General features: G+C 51.7%; 2 protein-coding genes across 2 annotated transcripts in view; one reads left to right on the top strand and one right to left on the bottom strand.

Moving 5' to 3' along the window:
• Positions 1 to 18,830, top strand: part of SND1 (staphylococcal nuclease and tudor domain containing 1) — a 422,669-nt gene that overhangs the window by 356,020 nt on the left and 47,819 nt on the right. The window lies entirely within an intron of this gene.
• LRRC4 (leucine rich repeat containing 4) lies at positions 4,453 to 9,320 on the bottom strand. The gene is made up of 2 exons (XM_078439836.2): positions 7,315 to 9,320; positions 4,453 to 7,136 (listed from the first exon to the last, which is right to left on the bottom strand). Exon 2 carries the CDS (start codon positions 7,034 to 7,036, stop codon positions 5,084 to 5,086), a length of 1,953 nt encoding a protein of 650 aa, XP_078295962.1. The 5' UTR covers positions 7,037 to 7,136; positions 7,315 to 9,320; the 3' UTR covers positions 4,453 to 5,083.

An 18,830-nucleotide genomic window follows, 5' to 3' on the forward strand; every position in this document is an offset into this window, starting at 1 on the left:
CAAAGTCACACAGGTAGTAAGCGATGGAGCTGAGATTCAACCCAGGAAGACCAGATCCAAAGTCTGTACTTGTAAGCACTATGCTATATTGCTTTATAGATATGTAAATCTCGGGGCGCCTGGGTGGCGCAGTCGGTTAAGCGTCCGACTTCAGCCAGGTCACGATCTCGCGGTCCGTGAGTTCGAGCCCCGCGTCAGGCTCTGGGCTGATGGCTCGGAGCCTGGAGCCTGTTTCCGATTCTGTGTCTCCCTCTCTCTCTGCCCCTCCCCCGTTCATGCTCTGTCTCTCTCTGTCCCAAAAATAAAAAATTAAAAAAAAAAAAAAAAAAAAAAAAAAAGATATGTAAATCTCACTGATGTGGTTCCTGAAGCATTTGTCGCTGCTTCAAGAAGCAATTTGCTTCATTTGAAATTTAACGCAAAGATGAAAACAACCTTAATTCACTGCCCAAACCCTTCTCACCCCTTCAGGGGTAAAGGGTGTTTTCTGAATGCATGAAGACCAGGAGAGGTGCTTTTGAGCCAAAAACTGCCTTGCGGTTTAGCTGAGGCAGGATTTAGAAATGGCGTGAACAGTGCCCGCATTAGCCGATGGCATGGAGTGCTGAGCGCCAGCAGAGGAGATAAAATCAGACATATGTTTGGATATAAATGTTCTCTCTCTCTTCTTCTTCTTCTTCTCTAATTTTAATCCCCTGCTGCTTTGTTGCAGTAAAATGTTAGGGCCTTAATTGTGGGCTCTTGCCCCCTGAGGTAGTAGTCTGGGCTGTGTAAGGCCCCCCTTAGCCCTGTCCTAGTCTCTGTCCATCTCCACAGAAGGAAGCCAGAACTCTCCACTGTCAATGGCCATGGACTCTGGACCTCTTCCCCACCAATAACAGGAATTGTTTTGCCAGGGACTCTTTACTACATTGTTCTACCCAGCACCCAGCAAGTTCTTGGCCTCAATACATGTTAAACAGCCCTGATAAAGCCAGTGTCTCTAGACCTTAGAAACTGTCCTGTCTACTCTCCCTTCTTTGATAATAAGATGCAGCGGAACACCGAAGAGCGTTAAAAGGCCTGGAGCAGATTATGGGAGTGGCAGCCACAGCATGGCACTTACAGAGCTGGGGCTGGGGTAGGTACAGTGGAGGAGAGACGTTAAGGACCCCACCCCCACCCCCACCCCCCAACAGTCTCATTGTTGAGCCAAATAAGCAGAAACCATTCCACTGTGGAGAACTTGCTCTGGTAGGTGCTTTAAGACCTCTGTCAATCCTCAACTCTGCAGAGCTTCCAAGGCTGAGGATGGGAGAAGGCCAAGCTACCTTTCCCTTTGTGAACACCCTGCCTGGTCTAACGTCACCCTTTCTCCAGCAGCCGTCTGCCACTGAACCTCCGAATCGGAAGCTGTTATGTACAGTCCTGAGGATCTAACCCCTTAGTGAGCACACGTGGCCCTTTGGCCAGCTCTGGGGCCCCCTGTGGTCAGAATTCTGGTCAGACCTTGGGGGGCAGTACAGCCAGTTCTGAAGGAGATTGAGCACCCCAAAAAGGAGAAGAGAACACAGCGATATCTGGAGGAAGGTCCCATTTTTACTGCACGGTGGCGGGGAAAGAAATAGGTTCCTGATAGCCCAGAAGAGCCTGAGTGAGGAAGGCACATTTGACTTGGGAGTCCAGAGATCTTGGTTTCAGTGCCACCTCTTCCACTGACTAGCAGTGTGACCTTGGAGAGATCTTTCAGTTTCTCTGGTGCTGTTTCCTTGACCATAAAATGTAAAAGGATTAGACTAAATGATCTTTCATGGCCCTTAGAAAATTCTTTAACTCCATATAATCAGCAGCAGTCTTTCCCTCTAATGTGTTGCTACAAACTACTCCCCTGAAGAGCTACCAACCCATGTCCCATAGCTTGGCCGTCAGGCCTGAGGATGAGTCACCAACACAGCATGAAAGCCTGCACTTTCGGTGCTCATGGGACTCCTCTCTGAAAAGCTGTCCCAGGTGCCTGCTACAAAGGAGGCAATACCCACCATTACGGCAATGGAGGTTTGCTGCTGTAAAAGCTGAAACGGTGCCCAGCTCAAAGAGTGGGCCCAGAGCAGAAAGGAACTACCCTTGCAGCCCTAAGGACACTTAAACCCAAGAACCAGATCTCAGTCTCCCCCACCTCCTTTCAGGTTTCTTCTGGAAAGCGCTTCTCCCTCAGATCCCAAGATGGCAACACACTCAGCCCCCAGGACAATGTTTGTTCTTAGGACTCTTCCCCAGGAATGTTTTAGGACCATTTCTGTACCCCTCCCCTCAGACCTCTGGTTCAGCCACAGACCCTTCATCATTCCAGAGCGACTGTACAATCCCTAACTATCCAAATAGCTGCCAAAAAAGGTTAGGAAACCTGGCCCCACATCCTCTGTTTCTGAAGCAGCCACTTTGTCCACAGTTGCCAATGAATGTGTACCCAGGAAGCTGTTCTGAACAGCCTGAGTTGTCTTGTGGTGCTGGGAAAGGGATAATTTCTTGCTTTTTCAGCTGGTCCTGGCCAAGTCCCACCCTTTACTCTGCTGCAGTTTTCTCGTGTTATCGGGGGTAGCTACGGCGGTAAAAGGAGAGCCAGAGGGAACGTGTATTTGGAGCCTGGAAATGTGAGTGACAGTTTCTAAAGGTGTGCCATGCATGCACGCATGCTACCACAAACACTGAGACCCAGAAAGGACACATATCTACCCAGGGGATTAAGAATTGGCCCTTTTCTTAGCCAACTGCTGCAAAGTGCTGCCTGCCTCTCTCCCTGTTCAGTGCCAGGGAGATCACACCCACTCAGTCCCGATTCCCTGCATTAGTATAAAAACGCTGAGGAGACGCAGGGTCCCGGTTCATGCAGCCTCCCTGGACGTCAGTACTCGGTAAGCATCAGGAGACAGACACCCACCACCACCGAGACATGTTTGACTATTCAGCACCCAGAGAACAGAAGGAACGCTGCCTGTGGGAAGTTTAAGCCAAACAGCATTATTGCAGACCTCTTAAATCCAGGTCCCCCAGGGTCTCTGGGTAGATAGAGCTGGTGCTGCCTGACCAGCAGCTTCTGCTGAGGTGGCATTTAACTTCTGGCCTGGTCCCAGGAGCTGAGGCTGACCCATTTCCCCTGCTTTTCCAGGGCATCAGGAATTTGGTTCTACCCCCAACAAAGCCAGGGACTAACACACTTAGCTTTTGGAAGGTGCACTAGAATTGGGGTGCTTTTTATTTAAGCTAAGGAAAGACTGTTGACAGCTTTAGCATTTTCCCATACTTGAAAGAAATTTAACATTGTCTTCCCCTCCCACCTTACGTCTCCCCTCCCTTTGCCTTTTTTTCTTTAAATAGAAATGACTTGGTTAATGCTTATAAGGATCTATAGGACCTTATTCAATTTAACCCTTTGGGGACATTGGATTAAAAATTGAACAATATTTATTAAAATACAAAAATACACTTTTCTCACATTACAATCAGTGTTCTTTTGTTGGCATTCCCCCCCACCCACCCATCCCACCCCTTTCAAATCTGAACCCTTTATTTCTTTTTAAAGCTAAAATAATAAATGAAAGAAGTTACAGCATTAAATGGACCAGAATAACAGAGATCTCTGCCTTCCCCGCCCACGCCCACCCTTTCTCCTCCACCTCCTCCTGAGGTCGGCCTGGGAGAGGGAAGCCTTCCCCCCACTGTGCCACGTTCCACAGGACTCCTTGCAGAACTCACTTCTTGTGTGCATGTATATCACTTTTGTTTTAACTGTGGATTCACATCTTTTTTGTGAACCATCCTGTTTAGTAAAGGCTTCATTGTACTTGAAATGAGCCTGTGCCCTTTTTCTCTCTCCACTCATGTTCTGCCCCCACCCCATCACCACAACCAGTTGACATCAGCTGTAATAATCCCTAATGAATCAGCATTTAGAATAGTCACCAAATCACAAGCATGAGAAAAGCTTCCACTCCCCCAAGCTCCCCAATCCCAGCCTCTCCTCCTTCTCCACCTTAAAACAAACAAAACCTTTATAAAAAATCATAAAATGCCATCATTGTCTACAATCATTTGTCAGATACCGGCAACAACAGGTGGACATGGCACCATGCTAATTTATGGCCTCCTGTGAATACATTCTCTCTGCTTCTGCTCTCCCTTCCCACCCCCCCTCTGTGGCCGCACCCCCTTGGGGGGGGGCCTCCTCCCCCTCAAGGGAAACCCTGAATAGACACATGCCCTGCAGAGAGTGGGTTAAACCCATCTGCAGGAATCTGGTGCAATGTGAAAGCATTTGACTGAGAGCTACGCCAGCCCCCTTCCTTCTCTGCTCCTTCCCGAGGTGCGCTGTCAGGCGGGGCACGCGCATGTCCCGGTGCACAAACCAAGGAGCCTTGTGCACATGGACAGACGGAAAGACCGAGCCCCTTTAAGGAGTCATTTAAATTTTGGTGGTTTTCCTGTTTAAAATACATTTACAGATCTATCTTCCCCTTGGCCTCTGAAGAAAAAAAAAAATTATTGCCTCTCAACACTTCAGCACAGTACAAATTCTCGGTGCTTTTTTTTGTATCTCTTTTTAAAATAAATTTGCAAAGACAGCTCTCAGCTTAAGAAAGGTGTCTATAGAAATGGGTATTCCTGTATGCTGTGAAGCATCTTCTAAAAAATGACAGTCTACCCCCACCCCCACCCCACCCCTCAGCAGCCCACACCCTACCTCTTTAGGGATATTTGTTGTTGTTTTAGTTTATCTTAGGAGTTTCAGCCTGGTATCAGAAATCCCTTCTGGCATCATAGCAAGTTGACTTGTGGCTTCTACCCCACAACGTTCCCAAGAACCCCACTCCCCCCTTTAAATAGAACTTACAAGTTAGAAAATAGTTTTGTTTTGAATTTTTGTTTTTAAATTTTAATATAATCTGTTTCTTTTACCAGCCCGTAGATTTAATATAGAAGCATATACAAGAAAAAGTCTCTCCCCACTCTGTACAAAAGTTGCTGTCTTGTGTGTGTGTGTGTGTGTGTGTGTGTGTGTGTGTGTGTGCATTCTATTGCATTTTGTAAGTTTTTGGGGGGAGGGGAGTCATATTTGAGTTTCCTGTACCTTGTCCTTGGTATGGGTCTGAATTATATAAGGTTCAGAGATTGTGGTGACTGCGGGGTGCAGAGAGTTCCCCAGGCTGTTTTCTGTCCAGTGGGCCCCATGTGCTGGTTTGTAGGTGTTGTAGTTAATATGGTCATGAATTGTGGGCAGCACTACTGCCCCCTCACCTGATACACCGGACGGAGCTGCTGTTGCTGCCGCAGACGCCGCCGCTGGGATGTCTTCGTCCACCTGGATGATCTCAACTGTCCGGGCGGCTGTGACTGTACTCCTCTGCTGGTGCCGCTTACGAAGTTTGTAGAAGACAATCAACATGGCGGCAGCTAGCAGAGTCACTGCCACAAAGCAGCCAATGATGATCTTGGTGGTCTTCATGACTTCATCCAGGCTGGTCTGCATCTTATCATTGGTGTCTGTCGCGGGTACCTGCTTGGGCACACGGGTGGTCTGAATGAGCACCGTGGTGGAGGTGGTATATGCCGGCTGATAACCAGTGGACGTCGTAGGAACAGGCTTGTACTTGCGCGTCGTATCCTCAGGTGAGATCTCAGTGGTCTCCACTGTGACTGTGGTGAAGAAGCTGTAGTTGGAGGTGTTGAGCTCGGCCGTGCTCACGTTGAGGTAGGCCGAGGCGTTGGAGTTGCCTGCCACGTTGGTCACCATGCAAGTGTATACCCCGGTGTCTGAGAGCAGCACGTGGGAAAAGTTCAAGGTGCCGTCGTTGAGGACAGAGATCCTCGGGTGGCGGGAGGCGTGGCTGAGCACTGTCCCATTGGGCAGCAGCCACTTCACGGAGGACATCGGGGGAGTCCGACACTTAAGTTCCGCCATCCGACCCTCGGAGATGTTGAGATCCCGAGGGGCATCCATGATGAAGGGGGCAGAGCACTGGAAGGAGGCCTGGTCCACCTCCACCAGGTAGCGGCCACGCATGTGCAGGGGAGCATGACAGCGGCCGCAGCAGGTAGAATTGGTGGGTATGTACTCCCGAAGCCACCAGGCTAGCCACAGAATGTCACAATCGCAGTTCCAAGGATTGTGGTGTAGGTGCAACTCCACAAGGTACCTCAGTGGGGTGAAGAGGTCATGGGGCAAAGAAGAGAGGTTATTGTGGGCCAGGTTGAGTTCCACAAGTGAGGCCAGCCCATCAAAAGCGTTCCGCTCAATCAGGCTGACCTGTGAGTTCATGACCCATAGCTTCTTGAGGGAGCTGAGGCCGTGGAAGGAGCCAGGCCTGATCTCAGGGAAGTGGTTCCCTGACATCTCCAGCTCCTCCAGCCCCACCAGGGGGGTCAGATTGGGCATATCTTTAATGTTGCACATGCCCAGGTTCAGGTACTTGAGGTTGAACAGTCCCTCAAAAGCGCCCTCAGAGATGTACTCCAGCTTCTTGAGCTCCCCCAAGTCCAAGCGCATGAGGGAGGGCACCCGGTTGAAGGCGTAAGAGGGGATGCTTTCTATGGGGTTGTTGCGAAGCCAGAGCTCCCGCAGCTTGGACAGGTACTCAAAGGCCCCGCTGGGGATGACTGTCAGCCAGTTGTCAAACAGCTCCAGGGTGTTGAGGCTGGCCAGGCCGTTGAAGGCCCCCACCTCGATCTGCCGGATGGAGTTCCTGCCCAGCTGCAGGACCTCCAGGTGGTGGAGGTGGCGAAAGGTGTCGGCCTGGATCATCTGGATATTGTTTTCCATGAGGTTGAGGTACCGGGTGTTGGAGGGAATACCCTGAGGGACCTCGGAGAGGCCCCGACGGGTGCACACCACCTTGCTGAACTGGTTACTGCACGAGCAAACGGATGGGCAGTTCTGGGGCCCGGCGGAGGCGGCAGCGGCGATGGCTGCACACAGAATCCACACTTGCGCCGTGAGGTAGACGACGGGGAGCAGGACGGCATTCCAGGTGTGGTGCACAGTTACCTGCCACAAGAGCTTCATGGTGTGGCACGTTCATAATTCACCATCGCCTGGGATTTTGGCTCGGAAAGGAGAACCAGCCCTACCCCGGCTTAAATGAGCTAGGAGCTCCTCTTTCCATCTGGAGAAGGAGGTGGGGAGGGGGCGATTAGAGAGACGGAGCGGACCGGCGGAATAAAAGCATGCCCAACTAAAGCGTGGCCCCTGTCTCCAGCCCCCCTCAAGGCAAGCCCTCGGAAAGCCGAGACTTTCTCTCCCCCGCGGCAACCATCCCCACCCAGTGAGTCGCTGTCACCTACCTCGGAAGGAAGGAATTGGCGTGGTGTCCTTAAGCGTTCTCCACGGGAGCCGGCCACGTCGTTGCCATTCTTACTTCTTAGTTTTAATTAACAAAACGGGGGGAGGGGGGGAGTGGAGGGGGCGGGGAGGGCGGAGGGGAGGGGAGGGGAGGGGAGGGGTGGGGGAGACAAAATGGCTTCTAGTAAATCCGGAGCAGGCTACGGCGAAGCAGCGGAGTTGAGGCGCGCCGGGGAGAGCCGAGGCCCGGCGGGCTATGCAGGTGCATGCCCCCCCCTCAGCGCGAGGAGCGGCGCCACCAGCGCTTCCCTGCTTTGTCCTTGGACCCTGGCACCGGCTCGCACCAGCCACGGGGGAAGCCGCTTCATCGCCGGAGCGTGCCTCCGGCGCCCCCAGCCCGCTCCCGCGGCTGCCACCCGGCGGGGGTGAGGGGGCGCCCCGAAGCCTCCCAGGCCGCGTTCGCTCGCTCGCTCGCTCGCTCGCTCGCTGCTGCGCTGCCCCCTCTCCTTGTGTCGGCGGTTCCGGCCGGAGGCAGCTGATGCAGTCGTTCGCCCGCGGGGCTGCGAGAGTTAAGAGGAGGTGTTCGCGGCTCCTTCGCCCTCCCCAGACACACACCCCCTTCTTTGCTCGCCTCTTCTCTCAAGGGTTAAAAAGACCAAAACTGGGCTTAGTTTCCCAGCCCGCCGTCTGCCGGCGCGAGGAGCAGCAGTCCGTCCAGCCCCCTGAGGGTCAGCGGCGTGGAGGCAGCGCCGGGACCAGGTCCGCCGGCCGGAGAAGCGCGCGGCGGCCGGGTCGCGCCCGCACCGCAGGCCCCTTCAGGGAGTCCGGGGGCGGGCGCGGGTCCGGCGGCGGCGGCGGCGGCCGCAGCCCCCGGTGGCGCGCAACCGCCCGCCGCCGCCCGCCGCAGCCGGGCCCCCGGCGCGCCGCCGGCTCTGGCTTTGTGCGGAGGGAGCGAGTTCCGGGCTTTGGCTCGCGGCGCCTTCAGTGGCTGCGCCGCCCGCGGACTGCTGCAGCGGCCCGAGCGCCGGCGGTGGCGTGAGCAGCGGGGGTCGCGGCTGCGGGGAACGCTCCGGAGCCCGAGAACATGGTCCGCGCTGGCTAGCGGCGGCGGCGGCGGCAGCAGCAGCAGCAGCAGCAGCGGGGCCCCTGCGCTCGGCGCCCACCGTCTCCTCCTCGCGCCGGGCTCGCGGTGTTGCAGGCAGCAGCCACGCAGACTGCTCTCTCATCCTTTTGTCCTTCAGTCAGAACGTGAATGTACTGCTGACGCATACTGTTCTGGGGAGAAGATTAGCGTGATGCAGTGCTCTTATGTATTAACACCGCTCCCCCTCCGCCGCCTGCCCTCGAGGGGTTAACGCCGGCGCCTTCCAGCGCCGCGCCGCGCAGCCCCGAGCTCCGCGCCTCCGTCCGACTCCCTCCCTCCCTCCCTTCCTTCCTTCCTTCCTCCCTTCCTTCCTTCCTTCCTCCTTCCTCTCTCTCCCCCACCCCCCACCCCCCTCCCCGGCGCTTCCTCCCCGCCCCCTTTAGGCGAGGGGAGCGGAGCGGGCGAACGAGCCGGAGTGAGCGTCAAGTGAGGGGCCGCGCGCAAGTCGCAGGCGTTCGCAGCTATTTTGGTCCAGCCGAGGGAGCCGCCGGGTGGCCGCTGATAGGCTGGAGCGGCGGGGCTGCTGCGGGAGAGACCGCGGTCCGTGCCCCGCCCCGCCCCCGGGCGCCGGGCCCCCTCCGGCTCCGGACGCGGTGGGCTCCGGGGCCCGGGAAGCGGGTGGCGCGGCGGGGTTGCTGCAGTTGGCCGGCCTCCCGCCCGGTCCGCGTCATCCTCACCCCCGCCGACTGCTGACGGGGCGCCTGGCCGCGCGCGGCCCGGGCAGCATACGCGGAGTTCGGAGATGCACGGTGGGGACGCGGGGGCGGCTGGGGCCTCTTGGAGCCAGAAGACCGAGAGCCTGGGCTCCGCGGGCCGCCCCGCGCTGCCGCACAGATGCACATTCGTCCTGCGCACCCCCCCCCCCCCGCCCTCGCAAATTTTCTCACCCTTCCTCGGTTTTAACTTTTAAATGGTAGTTTTCTTGATGAGGGCTGCAGGGAGGGCAAATGGTGGAAGGAAAGGCCAAGTGTGGGGACCCCGGGGAATGACGACCCGGGACAGCACAGCAGCCGGCAGGCAAGATTGAGGTGAACTACCAGAAACCAGGGGAGAACCCGTTCATTCACGAGCGGCAGCCACCGCTTCTCACTCTTCGCAGCCCAGTGTCGCCCTTTCTCTTCCCCAAGCCTTGAGAAAGGTGGGTCTTAAACCTTCCGCCCGAGGGCTTCACTAGCTGTTCTGTGTTGCTGGGTCTCAGTGAGAACTGCGTAGCAACCTGCTTCTCCTTGTGGCGAAGAGACCCTGGGGCATCTGACAGCCCAGTGTAGGAGAACAGGACTAGGTCAGCCTTTTCCCACCCCCGAAAAAGACTGCCCTTTTCTCTGCTTTGTGGGGGTGGAGCCATCTGTGGCTAAGCCCTGGGAAGCCCGTAGAATATGGCATTGGCTCAGTATTGCTTCTTTTCAGGCGCTGCCTCCAGACTCTTCTCCGTGTGCCCCCACCCCTCCACCTGGGCAAGCTTGCTTGTTAAACCCCTGTCACCTGCTTGTGGGCTAATCCTGAAGAATGAGGAGGTCCTGGATTTCTCAGCTCTGAGTTCAACCACGCTCATATCTCGGGATTGCCTGCTACCCAGTAACCTGGGCAAGGAGTTCTTGAATTCCTGGAAACAGTTCTGTTGTAGGAAAGCTGGATTCCCCATTGTTTACCAAGACCTTTTGATCATGCATTTGCAGTCAAATAACAACTTTAGTCGTTCATATGCTGCCTTAAAATTACGTAGTAAATGGCGGAGCCAAGATGTGAACCCTGGGAGAGGACAGATGTGTAGGAACTTGAGCATGGAAGTGATTCCCCAGTTTGCTCCCAGTGGATGAGAATCCAGGTTTCACTCATGTACTTCAAAAGTCATTTACTAGGATGCTTATCTACTACTGCTCTACCATACGAAGCATAGATGCTTGGGTGGATGGCTGTGGACATAAAGATGTCTATCTGGATCTGTCCTCGTTCAGTCTTTGTTTATCAAGTGAAGTAATTGCCAGAGTTGTCTCCATTTTACAGACGGAGGTACTGAGCACAGGCGGGCAAATAACACGTTCAAGGTGGTACATCCACAAAGCAACAGAGCCAACATTTCAGTCTGGTCTCCTTACCCTGAGCCCAGTGTTTTCATCGCTAACGGAAATGTCCATTGTGTCTGCACTGCAGAGAGTAAATGGCAGAAGCAAAGTTGGGGGAAAGACTGTATTAAAAAGTTCAGTCAAGGCTATATGAGAGAAATAGAACGAAGGGTGGGGGAGGAGGGGCTGAGAAAATACATTCTTTAACTTGTTTACTCACAATAACTAATCAAGAGAAAGAATGAGAGAAATGGAGGTAGATCAACCCTGATACCAGGCTTTATCTGGGCTCTTGAGTGGCTCCTTTTGCTCTCTTTACTAAAGCTTCATTTGTACGTCATCAGCTTCAAACAGGGCCTCCCCCCTTAGAGATCCAGGGAATGTAAACCTATCCTGATAGGGATCTGTGGAGGAGAATCAGAAGCTTACTGGTGGGAGGTTCCTCTCCTGGCCACAGCTGGCATTGAGCCCGTAGCATGCCAGAGGACACCCTGGCCAGAGTCTGATAGCACCCTGGAGTACATGGCTGCCCCTACCTCCTCAGGCAAAAGAGGGGCTCTGCCCAGACTGGTTTCCTGCCAGTGTAGGCAAACTCAGACCCCATCTGTTCACTCCAGGCACTGCCAATGAAAGGTTATGCCCCCATACTGTGTAGGTGGATGGAAGGGTGGGCTACCTCGGATCAAACCAGTACTGAGTAATGAGGTTGTCTCCCAGGAAATATTTGCGAGTGATGGATGAACACAAACACGCCAGGGTTGGTATTGGAGTTCTAGACGGGGCTGCTTTGCCCTCTGTAGGCCCGCTGAGCTGAGCGACCACCGTAGAAGCTACAGACTAGACTGAGGAGGCTGTGGGGCCATGGCAGCACACGGCCCTTCTGAACTGTGAGTGGCGCTGAAACCTCTAATCCTGTAACCTGCGTATCATTTAGCCGTCGCCTGTTGCTCTTCGTGGCCCTGGTTCCGACAGCTTCCTCGGTTTGGAATGGTGCAACCAGGAAACGAAGAGAAGAAGAGTGCTTACACTGTGAGAGGAAGAGAAGGAAGAAACACTGAGTCGAGAATGTTTCCACTTGTGGTTTCAGAGAGAGACTGGTGTCATGAAGTGATGAGGCAAGGCCCTTGTCAGCAACGTGGTACCTGCCCTGAGATTGGGAGACCTGAGTTCTGGGTTTTCTGCCACTGACTAGACAATGTGACAGATCTTAAAACAGCTCTAAACAGTTTAAGAAAATAGACTAGAATGTTCCTTCCAGCTCTTTCCGGCTCTCATAGTCCCTGATTCCCACCTCTTCCCAGATACGTAGCTCTGTGGAGAAAGTTGATCCATTGGGATAGTAGCCAAGTCTTGGAAATGAGCCACAAAGTTGAAGAGAACGCTTCCTTTAGTTTAACGTAGAGATCTACATTGCCAGAGCAGAGTAGATCGCACTTTGTCTTCCCAGCTACTGAAAAGGCTCATAGATCACAGAATATTAAAGATACCTTGGAGATCAGCTGGACTCAACCTCCCACTAATATCATTAATCAAGTTCAGAGAAGCTTAGTGACTTACGTAAAGCCACACGACTAGTACCAGAGTCTGTCATTTCTGAGCTCCTTCCCTCAATCAGGACGACAGTGTTTTGGCATTTAAGCCTGGGGCTTGAAGATTTTTCCGAACACCTGTCTTCTGTCGTCTTATGTGCAGGTGGTATCCTTAGACCTTGTTGGACTGGGACAAAGATAGGTCTTCACTAGAGCCAGTCTGCCATTCTGAGTGACTTTGGAATCCTAATAAGAAATGAAAGAAATGGTCATTCAGGGGACTGACTCTAAGAGGACCCTGGACTACCTCACTCAGCCAGGATAATTGGGCTCCTGGTAAATCCCAGAGCAGACTACTCCCCACCCTGACATGGATCCCTGAGGCATTATCTTGAGCAGCCACTAGATGTCCATAATGCCTCATAGGGTTTGCCAGGAGTGAGCAGTCTTCGGCAGGGTACTACTTTGGCCCCCGATAGGCTTTTGGGCCCCTTAAGGTAGGTCCCTCAGTGGTAGAAAGATCACATATGCTCTGAAACCCTGGTTCCTGTTTTCAATACTGTTGGGCTGCCAACCCTACTTAAGCACTTTTTCCATGTTTATACTTTTTATTCTTCCATGTGAGTGAGGAACCGAGCAAGAGCAGAGGAGGAGAAGGTATTTGGGAAACAAGAAGAAAGGAAAAGAAAAAAAATAGCATGGAAATCATCCTCCACAAAGGGAAGGAAAGACATCAGTTGATTGGTGAATCAGCAATAACAAAATAGTGTAGGAAACAGTCTGTATGGAAATAGTCACCTCCTCCTACCCAAGGCAATGAACACATGTTGTCTATCCGCTCCCTCCTGCGTTTGCATCTCTCACTCACACCCGTGTATGCAAATACCCCTTCAGGGTCAGTAGGTCATGAAATTTCTGTTTAGCGGATAAAGTCACCATTGTGATAGTAATAATAATAATAATAATAATAATAATAATAATAATAATGTTTTTCTTGACTGCTCCTTTAGTGAAGCTGTGGGTATGCTATTACTACCCATAGTTGTGACGGAAATGGATTTTATTCCTTGAGCCCGGCGATTCAAGGTGACACAGTTGTTCTAGAATTACCTACTCTTCCAGGTGCCCTCAGAATCCACTGTTCTTTTCCCCCAAGAACTCTGTTCCTTAAGGAAATAAGAAGAAAGTGCACAGAAAAGCACTTTCTCTACAGGTCCCATCCAGAGCAATTTGCAAAAACCTGAGCAAAGAACAAGATGCTTAATGAGAAGGGCAGAAGAAACTATAAAATAGTAGGGACTTTCCCTCTCCAGAGGCTAGTTTACCGGGGCTTACGATTTCTTTGTGGGCTGCCAGGCCTGAGCGAAGGGAGAAACCTCCCAACGCCCCCCCCCCCACGCCCCCCATGGCCTCCTCTTTTAGAGAAGGTGGTTTGGTGCCTATTTTAGCCACAGTCTCCTGTGTGTTCAAACAGACCAGAAGCCTTAGAAATGTTCACCTCTGCAGGTACACTGGCCCATGATAGGCTCTTGTGTTCTGTCCTTCTGTTTAATTCCCTTTGGATAGCGGTAAGCGTAATGATGTCAGCAGCATCTCCTTGGGAGTTTGTAGGTACTTGGCACTGTTCTCACACATTTAATCCTCACACGTAAGGTGTGGTGGGTGCCATTGTGTTCTCTATTTTGCAGATGAATTTAAGAAGCTTTCTTAGGATCACAGAACTAGTAAGTGACTGTAGCAGTTTCTTGAGGCTGTCATAACAAATTACCACACATTCGGTGGCTTAACATCAGAAATTTGTTCTCTCGCAGTTCTAGAGGCTAAAATTGCAAAATCTGGCAAGGCCACGATCCCTCCAAGGGCCCTAGGGGAGAATCTGTTCCTTGCCTCTTCCAGCTTCTGGTGACTGTCGCATTCCTTGACTTGTGGCCGCATCACTTCAATCTCTGCCTGTGTGGTCATGTTGACTCCTCTTCCGTCGGTCTCCTCTTTGTGACTTACAAGGACACTTGTTGGATTTACAGCTGATCTAGGTAATCCAGGGTGATCTCATCACAGGATCCTTAACTTAATCATATCTGCAAAGACCCTTTTTCCGAATAGGGTGATACTCGCAAGTCCGGGGGTTAGGATGTGGATATCTCTTTCTGAGGCTCATTCAGCTTACTATAGTGACAGAGCCAGGTTTCAATCTCAGATCTGTCTGGTGCCCAAATTCTAAATCACTGCCATGTGCCACTTGAGAGGAAGAGAAAGGTAGGGGTGCCTGAGTGGCTCAGTGGCTTAAGCGTCTGACTCTTGATTTCAGCTCAGGTCATGATCTCACAGTTCGAGAGATTGAACCCTACATCAGGCTCGGCGCTGATGGTGAGGGGCCTGCTTGGGATCCCACTCTCTCCCTCCCCTGCTTGCGTGCGGGCTCTCTCTTTCTCTCTCTCTCAAAATAAATGAACATTTTTTTAAAAAGAGGAAGAGAAAGGGAAGGGCACGTCTGACAACCAGCAGGTGACTCCTCCACATACCTGTGCTTGAGGGACAGAGGAGCAGACTACGATCTGTACAGCCACTGGGAAAGGAGGGAGTCCCCCCTCAGTCAGCTCAACAGTTAGGACATAACACATGAGCCAACTGGAGGGGGCAGGCTGACTAGACAAACTGAGGAGTCTGCATCCTGTTACGTTCTTTTTGCTTCTCATGATTCCTTTTCTTGGTAATTTGCTCACTCTTCCTTTACATGGCCTCTAGATTTTATCCCAAAGATCTTAGAACGAATTTAAGCATTTACCAGTAATGGTGGAAGTACCTTTTGACATTATTACAAAAATTTGTTTCACCTGTAATCTTGAGCTTCCTGCTCATTGGAGATTAAGAGACCAGATCGGAGTCCCGCAGATACAGACATGGGACCGGGAACTATATGTAGAATGGCCTTTCGAGTATTGCTGCCATAAATTTGATCCTTCATCAGGTCCATGCCTGCAGTTAACCTTTCCACAGACAAACGCGCCATGGGTGTATGCATTTATTCATATTTTGGTTGCGAGAAGCCCAAACAATTTTTTCTCCCAAACTGAATCCCACAAGGTACATTAGGGCATGGGGGGAGGTGGCGGATGTATGTGTGCTTGTGCGTGTGCTAGTGGGCATTGTAGTGATGGTTGTGAAAGTATCCTGGAGTGAGAGGCCTGGGTTCAAATCCTGTTCTGCCTCTTGCACACTGCGTATAGAAGTTACTTCTTTAAGGCTCAGATTCTTCATATGTAGAGTGGGATTCATAACTACATTTACTGTGTGGTATTATTGGACTAGAAGGAAGTAAGGGCAAACAGTCAATCTTAGCTCATTGTAGCAGCAGCAGCTATTATTTTCTAACATGGAAACTAGTGTAGAAACAAAATATTGTATCCAAAGTCAGTTATTGAGACAATCCTTTTTTTTCTCCCCCGCCCTCCAGGACTTACCTGTTCTTGGTATCAGATCTTATTTAGACCTTGTAATTCTACATTAAAGATAATAAGATGATTTTTGTTGTTTTTACCAGTTAATTTTTTCTTTTAACTTGGAGATAGATAGTTTTTTGATTTACAGGTCAAAAATAGTTCTGGTGTACCCTCTACTTGGTTTCCCCTAATGTAAACATATGACCATAGAACATTCCTTCCGATCTAAGAAATGAACCTATTAAAGGCATAGATTTTTCCTCTTGCCTTCTCCAGTGTATTCTCCATAGGTGCCAAATTGATCTTTGTGACAGCCTATCAAATTGTTACCGATTTGCTGAAAATGCCCCGGGTCTTCCCTTCCTAATTCAAACGATAACCCAACTGCTTACCGTAGACCCCAGGCCCTACGCCATCATTGCCTTGCCTGCACCTCTACCCTCATTTTGATCATCTTCCTCATTCCCTACACTTCAGCTGTACAGCTCTTCATTCTTCCCTTGGAATAGTCTAAGCTGGTTCTCTCCTTTAGGGTGTTTGCTCTCTCTCTCCTCTACCTGGAATGTTCTTCCCCTGTTCTTTAAGTGGTTAACTCCTTCCAGAGCACGTTTCTTCTGAGAGACTTTCCATGACTCCCTTGTCTAACCTAGTCCTACCACTCACGGTCACGTTACTGGTTTTACATTCTTATCTCGTTTGACCTGATCTGGAATCACCTTGTTTACGTGTTTGTTCGCTTGTTTATTACACATCCCCATGAAAGCAGAGGCCCTTCCCATCTTCTACCTCCGTCATAGTAGTACATTATTTCAGAGGAAACAGGAATATTCTTTGGCCCATGTGAATAAGAGCTGAGAGTGAGAGTTTTCTTGGCAGTTGTGGTACGTGAGGGCTGAGCCGAAGAGTGAGTATAGGTGCACAGATACACTTCACTGTGCTCAGGCACGCATATGCCTGTCACTTTCAAATTTGCTAAAGTGCATTTTCTCCAAAGGGAGTGGGGGCTGTTGAGCCTGAAATAGGGAACACCAGGACAGTAAGATCAAATGCTTTGAAAGTGGCTGTGCCAACGCTTTTTGCTAATTAAAGAATGTTAGGACAATCACCACTAGCAGCAGTAAAGGGCGCCCCATTACCTCGCTTTATGGAGAGCTGGGTAAATTTAAAGGCAGCTATAAATATCCCACTGAGTGCCTGAGCTAGAGCACAGTCGGGAGGCATCCAGCCGGGCAGTGAGAGGAGCCCCGCGCTTCTGTCCAGGGTCCTCAACTCTATCAGCTGTCAGTCCCCAAATTCTGCATGATTAAAGAACAGGCAATTCCATCAACAAACTCTTGATTTAAAACGCTCAGGGCGAAGACAAAGCAAACAGCTGTGTGGGGAGTCTGACTGGGAGCCTCAGCCACCTGGGTCCCTCTCCGGCTTTGTCACTGACTTCCTTTCCCTTTGGCCCTGAGGGAACATATTTCTTGCTGTCGTGACTCCATTTTCCTCAACTATGGGTGTGTCACGGAGGGTTTTTTTTATGGTCCCGTGGCTTTGAGCTATCCTCCTGGGAATATTCTAGAGCCCCTGACGGAGCCGCTCACTGCTCCGTGAGGGGGAAAACTTAAAGTTTAGAAAGTGTGAACAAGAGAAGAATATACTTCTTGATGCTCACCCGACGGAATTTCTGACTGAATTTGAGAACGGAATTAGAGAATTGGAAAAGCTCAGGTTGGAACTTTTCCTGTGTCTTAATCTGTTCAGTTTAGCTTAAAACCTGTTGTGTCCTTTTCAGCACTTGCTTGAGTCCCTTGTGTGGTCTCCAAGCCACTGTGATGATCCCCTCGGTTTGCAGAGCGGTGCCATTTTGCCACTGCCTCCTCTCTGCCGGCCCGCTCCATCTGTCGTTCGGTTTCTTTGTGGGTCAGCATCTGCAGCCGTCAAGCTGCCCCGCGCAACTTGTTCATTGTTTTCAGTTCCGTGCTGCCAGCTTCAGCTATGGCTAGAGTTTTCCCGGTTCTGGTTGGCGTGGCCTTACTGGTTCACCATCCACTACTGGCCTAGTAACGTGGGTTCGTTTGATCTCATCTAAGGAGCTTCAGAGATAGAATTGGAGGGACCCTAATGGAAATGCGGGCCTTTGTCTCTCAGTTGCCGTTGTGACCGTCCTCACCCCACCAGATCCCTGAGCAGGACAGGCTCTTTACCCGCAGAAGTGGAGGGGAGTGCAGACTGGGAGCACCAGGAGACCAGCCGGGAGCTCACGCCCCTGGCTTCCCCGTGAGTCATCAAGCGACTAGTGGGGGGTTGGCTGACACCCAGGTTCCCGGACGCTGCATCCCTCTCTCATTCTGATGCAAGCCTCTCCGGGAGTTAGGCCTCCCCAGCCCCCAGCCTGGTCTTGGTCCGTGTTTTTAAATGGCGTCCTATGTGCCCGTGTCTCCAGTGGGAGTCACCTTTATGTCTAGAGGAATTGGGGGTAGATGAACATGAAATATGGATCCTAGCACCCTCCACTCCTCTCACAAATTTAGAAAGAGTTAGAATTGCTCGGTTGGTTGGTCAGTTGGCCCTCTCACACTCACATTCTCTCTCTTACACTTGTTGTCTCTTTCTGTTCTGGATTTGGCCCGAACTGATAGGTAGATTTGTCTGTTTATACACAGAAGCAACATGACTCCCTTGAAACTTAAGCTTCGTGATGCCAGAATATCACCCCCTGGCCACGAATCCCCACCTTTCAGGTTTTGCCTCACCACCAGCCAGGAGTGCCAGGCAGTGTGCTCTCAGGAACCTGTCGCGTTGGTCTACTTTAAACTACTTCTCTGAAGGACACGAGACTGAAATGGCGCTGCTTCTGATGAGGGCAACTTTGGTGGGGCTGCCAGCTTAGGATCTGGAAGCCTCCTGTCGTGATATGTGGGACACTGGCACCTTGCTAGGAGGAGCCCTCATTCGTGTCACTTTCTCGGTGACTAGGGCCAGTCTGTGTGGCGGTCCGGCGAGGCTGCTGGATCTGTATTCGGCGCACAAGCCACGGGGGGAGAAGAGTCTGTTAGGAGCCCTGCCAGCCAGTAACTCTGAAAGGATTCTTTGTGTAAGTGAGTCGTCTCTGGGCTGGAGAAGGGGCTGCCTGCCCCACCCCACCCCCCACTGGCCTCTCTGGCCTAGCAACTTGGTGGTGCTTTGGAGCTGGCACCCAGCCTTTGGGATCCCTCCCCAAGAGGAGGCCATCTTGGCGTCGCAGGTACACGGAGCAACTTCACCTTCGCCCCTCGTGCCGTGGCTTCTGGCAGTCTGCCTCCACATACCAGTCCGTGGGATCTATTTCAAGCCACGCGTGTGCCCACGAGACAG

Source organism: Panthera onca, chromosome A2 (genome assembly GCF_046562875.1).
Source record: "Panthera onca isolate mPanOnc1 chromosome A2, mPanOnc1 haplotype 2, whole genome shotgun sequence".
In the NCBI taxonomy this organism is placed as follows: Eukaryota; Metazoa; Chordata; class Mammalia; order Carnivora; family Felidae; genus Panthera; species Panthera onca.